The following is a 5,802-nucleotide window of genomic DNA, read 5'->3' on the forward strand; positions in this document are numbered from 1 at the left end:
GAGAAGATTACCAATGAAAAATGGAACTAGACTTAGAAACCTACATCTTGGTTTAAAACATCCCACAGAATCTAAGGAATATCATGTTTCTCCATTAAATATCAAGTGGCTCAAAAAAGCTGTTGTTCTGAAGCATAGATTTGGTTTGGGAGTACATCCAGAAGCTAAATTCACATAAAAGCTACAAACTAAAGTAAATAAACTCAAATAAATGTAGTTTTTATGAAAGGATAAATAGAGCATTTTATTAACACTTTTTTTTTTTTTGCAGCAACAAAATGACAGTTCACGCTTTTCATCCAATACAACAAAAGCTATGACCACATTACATCACTTTAAGACACAAAGCAAAAGGCATTTTTATTTTTATTAAGGTCAAGAATGGCTTGCATTTTTTAAAATAAACTTTGTTTTATATTTGCAATAGCAGGGCCTCCAGTCACTAGCACAATACAATGAACAGATCAAATATCCAGAAGAGACATTTCAATACATCAATAATATTTTGAGTTGAATTGGGAAATGCATTATTATCTTAAAACATTAAAGAGATCTGATGTTAACTTTTTAATGAGAAAAGAAAAAAACAAACAAACAAACATTTCAACCACCCAAACAACTACCAGAAACAAAATGAAGGTAATATACAGATAGGAAATTTTATGCATTGCACTTATTGCTTGGTACACAAATGTTGCAATTCCTGTTGAGTTATATTAAGAAATGACAAGCAAAATGCCTCTTCCCCATCGAAAATTCTAGGACTCTAGGAAAGTAGAAACTGCAATCCCCTAACCCAACATTAGGTGTATGCTATTTTTGGCTTTGTGTGAAGATTGTTTATTATGTTTCTGTGCATGGATGTATATAAGATATATAGATATAACTTTAATATAATTCATTGTCCTACATATTTTAGACAAATATCTTTTAAATGGGACTTTAAATAATAAAATTGTCTACTTACAACATCTCTATTAAGTTTATCTTTTCATATTATATATAGCTCTGTGGCACAAGTCTCATATAGCATATAATTATTAAGGAAGAAAGGTATCTAAATGATTTTATATTTTCTTTGCTTTTAATATTGCATTTTAAGGGCTACATCTCCTTAGTAAAATTTTTATTAGATTCTTAAAGGTGTATATATCTTTTTTTTTTTCGAATGCAAGTTACAACCAGTACAAAGTTGTAATAAAAAATACACTGAAGTCTATTTCATTTTTATATTTTTTTGCAAAAAAGTTATCTGATATGCTACGTGAAAAGTTGGATTTTATTGAAATGTAAAATGTTTTATACTGCTAGGTAAATGAATGGAAGAACATGAACCATACCCCTCACTTTATAAGGTCTCTTTCACAGAAATAAATATTTGTGCCCAATCATTTCATATAAAACACTGCAAGATATTCCTTTTGAGGTCCAGCAAAATATCTCGCATTATATTATCTCAATAATTGTTCAACACACTTTGCTAGTTGCTAGCTCACAATATACTTCTCTGATTGAGAGAGAGTCCAACTCCATGATTTACACTCAGCAAATGTCACCTGTGCCTGATGTAGCAATTATGACACTTCCACTTTTTGTTAAGCATGACTTTTGTGTGATATCTTGCAATACAGTGTAACAAAAAGAAGTGCATTTTTCATGATGAGTTAGCTTTGGCTTCCTAATCTTTGTAATATGGAATGTGCAACTTCCTTTAGTTGTGCTTTATTACATGGCGATGAGTTTTAGCTCAGGTGGACCCAATGAGTAACTACTTGCTTGTACAATTCTGACCAGTCAACCTTTAATTTACAAATGCAGGAATGTATGACCTCAATGGAATGATGAAATTTCACAACTTCTACAGATTGCACTTGATGGTAACTTCATGGGACTGGTTTGGTTTGTTTGTTTTTACAGCAAGACTTGCCAGGTTGATATGTTTACATGTTTACACCACAATTTTTTTTAATTTTTTTTTTTTTGTGCAATCACAATTAATTTAACCACGAACACTAAAAATAAATCCATCAGTTAGCTTTGTTATGAATAATCGTGTGGGTCCTTATAGGTATATGAGTCTTGTACTTCTTCTTGTACAAATTCCTCTTTCTTTTCCCAGCCATTGGGCCATGCTCCATTGGCCTGTGTTGTGGCACCATAGGACTTAGTGGTACCATAATTTATATAATTTTGAGTAATGTCCCCTGTTTCTTCATCAAGTTCATCTTCATGGATAAATCCACACTTTTCTTCACTTGTTTCCTCAGGGTCTGCCCAGGGCTGCTTCTCTCCTGAGGCAAATATTGCATAAAATATAACTCCACCGTAGTGAACTAGAGCAGCGATCAGGAAGACATATTGCCATTCTTCACGTGACTGCAGTAACAAAAAAGTGGCACTGTAAGAATAAACTCCCCGTGACTCATAGCTTAACACCTTCGCTGAATACTCCACTATTAAATTTTCATAAAACACTGTCTTAAAGGGCGCCTATGTTTTCATTATATAAACTAAATATGTTAGTAAAAAGGAATTGTCTAAAATAACATGATTTTCTTTTCTTTCTTTCTTTTTTTAATGTAAAGTTTGTATATAAAACTTTGAATAAATCTTTGGAATGCTAATTTAAAAAACATATAATGTCTCTCATGATTATAATTTTCTCCCATTCTTTTTTACTTCTTTTTTTAAATAATAATTTTGAAACTTTATATATAAGAACAAATAAGCCATAATAATATCCTTCCATGGATGACTGCAAAGGAGTCTGTATTGAGATTTACAAAGCCTAGAAAAGTTCTTGCTCTTTCTAATATGTGAGAAGAGAAAAAGCATTCACCATACCGGGGACATCAGAAATACTAAAAGGTCCTGGTATGCTGGAGAAGTAAGCTACTTTAGAGTTGCTAGGGTGATATTTTCCTATGAACCCCAATTATATTCCTTACTCAGAAGTAGGGTTACTGCCCACCAAAATAACATCAAATGACGTATTAACAGGCCATATTAATTCTTTTACCAATCATGATAGAGGATCTTCTACAACTGAACATCTGGTTGCTCCTGCTTACCTTATTTTTTGTCATTGCACCAACGATGATAGGACAAACCATCCCTGACAATGTGCCAACACCATTTGAAATGCCCATTAGGATACTGGCATATCTTGGAGCAATATCTAAGTGGTTAACATTGAAACCTGAAATACACACATAAGCTTTCACTCAAATAAAGTCAGTACCTACAAAATACCCTCTACTGTATGCACTGCAATTATTTGCAAGTTCCTGGGTACACAGCATGCGCTTAGTAATTACTTGTTGTTGAATTAGCTCAGGGATATAATGAGAATGGAATGAGGTATCATTTCTCATCCAGTATTGACTAGTAGGATCCCAGGTGTGGTGCAGTAAGATAAGCACTGGACTGCAAGATCAGTTTGAATTCCTAGATTAGTGATTCAAACTCACCAGCCGCTCCTCAGAAACCCTATACAGTGTTGCTATAAGTTAGAACCAACTCAATGACACTTAGCAACAGCAACAACAATTTACCAATACTATGGATTAAATATTTTGGATTAAATGATTTTCCTCCACAAAGAGGAGGAATTGTTTGCAACCTACGTTTAAAAAAAGGAAGGGAGAATTGGGGGAAAGAAGTGGTGTCAAGTTTAGAATACTTATTATTTTTCTTGTGAAACTGTGTTGAGAAAGCCTGTTCAACAGTCCAAACATCAGAAAGGAAAGCAGAAAGTCTATTAATTTCAAGCTAAAAAATCAAGGTCTACAAGTTTTGAAAAACTAAACAAACAAACCCAACAATAGAACACTGTATCTTACCAGATATAGCGAATCCACTGAATCCCACTGCAAGTACCAAGAATGAGATCGCCACTCCTCTAGTATGAGAATAGCCAACAACCAGAAGCAGTGTCGCTTCCATGCCGAAACCTTCCAAAGGAAACATATGGAAACAATGGAGAACTTCATGTAAAGTTTACCCATGAGCCAAAAGTGCTAAAAATGTTCATACGTATTGACTGAACAATTCCACTTCAGGGACTAAATAATAATAACAGTAATAATTTATGCATGAAGATGATTACTAATTATGATGATTAGCCTTCCTTATAGTATCAAAGCATCCAAAGCAACCTAAAATTTGAATGGAGAGAAGGGTCACGTTAGTTACAATAAATCAGATAATACATCATGATGAATTTATACAATTTGGAGTTGGCAAAATGATTTCAAATGAACAATCAAGCCACACATTTAACAGAAACTTTGTAACGTATGATGCCTAGAATACTATTTGCTTATGCAGATAACTTAGTGAAGTAAATGCATGCTCCAATGTCATTTATGTACGTACCACCACAATTCATGATCTTTCTCACTGTGGTAGTTGAAAGAATTTGCCTGCTTCTTAGAAAATCTGCAATCTGTCCTCCAATAGGGACAATAATTGTCATTACCAAGTGTGGAACAGCAGACAGCATGCCAACCTGATAAAAAATTAAATGGGAAAAGAATATACATGGCTATAAGTAATGAGGGATGTTTAGTGATCTTGGTTATTAATTTAACATAAACTCTTCATGAACAAAGAAGGGGGAAAAAGCTATTGGCAAATGAAAACTTACTCATTACTAACATAATAACTACATATTAATGAGTTTCTAAAGCTGAGAAAATTTACTTTGACCCCCCTAAGAGAAGGGAATGCTTATTTTCACTTTGTTTCATGTCAGTAAGTGTCGAGTTTATGAATCAGCCATTCTTAATCTCCTAACAGAGTGATTCACATTTCTGTGTCTATTTCATATTCTTAAAAATGTTTGCACAAATTCATCACAGGAGTATGGAAGAGAGAGAGTAAGAATGAGAACTGGAGAGCATGTGGAAGAAAGACAAAGAGGAGAAATAGAACCTACAAACTTTGAAGAGACTATATTTTAAAATTCATAATAGTTAAAAGCTTTAATTCCATCTAAAACCCAAACCAACCAGTATCAGTTCAACACTTTTTTTTTTCTTGTAACCATTTGTAAGACAGTGTTCTAGGAGCTAAGAAGGCAGAAGTGTGGATCAAATGCATTTTGAGCTTGTATTACTATAAAACCAGAATTGGCAAATTTTGAATGTAAACATATATTGGAAGCTTCTCACTAACTTCTCATTGAAAAACAGTGCCTAGCACGTTATATGCTAACTACTAGATATTATTTACATTTAAGTATGTTTTTCCAATCCAAGAACTGAAAGTTTGAAACAAAGATTCTGATTAAATTTTATATTGGCATACAGTGTAGTGATTATGGGGTTGGGTTAGTATGATAAATAATTGAAATAGTAAATGCTAAAGTAGGTTGTTGTTGCTATTAAGTGCCAACGAATAAGTTCTGACTCATAGAGACCATGTATAGGTTTCCGATGAGTGGATGGTGGGTTTGAACTGCCAATCTTCTGGTCAGTAGTCCAGTGCTTGTCCTACAGCACCATGCCAGGAGTAATGTAATTCACTCCTTGTCCCTAGATGGAAATTGCTGCTATTATGTTCCCATTTGAATGGTGAAGAAACTGAGACTTAGAAAAGTTAAGTGAATGCCGGAGCCAAGTTTTGAGTCAGTTCTGTCTGAATCCAAAGATTGAGCTCTTAACCACTATGCACGGCTCAACTGCTATTTGAGAAAGAAAATTCAAATAAAACCAGACAACATATAAAAATGTGTTCTGTTTAGCTCAAAGCCTGGGATTTGTTGGTGTTAGGTGCCATCAAGTTGGAACTGACTCATAG

General features: G+C 33.7%; 1 protein-coding gene across 1 annotated transcript in view; it reads right to left on the reverse strand.

Moving 5' to 3' along the window:
• Positions 1-1,714: 1,714 nt before the first annotated feature.
• SLC17A6 (solute carrier family 17 (vesicular glutamate transporter), member 6) overlaps positions 1,715-5,802 on the reverse strand; it is a 63,892-nt gene continuing 59,804 nt past the window's right edge. The window contains exons 9-12 of the mRNA XM_006872395.1: positions 4,378-4,510; positions 3,843-3,953; positions 3,072-3,199; positions 1,715-2,376 (exon numbers count right to left, since the gene is read on the reverse strand). Of these exons, the coding sequence (XP_006872457.1) occupies positions 2,041-2,376; positions 3,072-3,199; positions 3,843-3,953; positions 4,378-4,510 (708 nt within the window). The 3' untranslated portion in view covers positions 1,715-2,040. The remainder of the gene's footprint in view (positions 2,377-3,071; positions 3,200-3,842; positions 3,954-4,377; positions 4,511-5,802) is intronic.

The sequence above is a fragment of the Chrysochloris asiatica genome, unplaced genomic scaffold, assembly GCF_000296735.1.
Source record: "Chrysochloris asiatica unplaced genomic scaffold, ChrAsi1.0 scaffold00196, whole genome shotgun sequence".
Classification (NCBI taxonomy): domain Eukaryota; kingdom Metazoa; phylum Chordata; class Mammalia; order Afrosoricida; family Chrysochloridae; genus Chrysochloris; species Chrysochloris asiatica.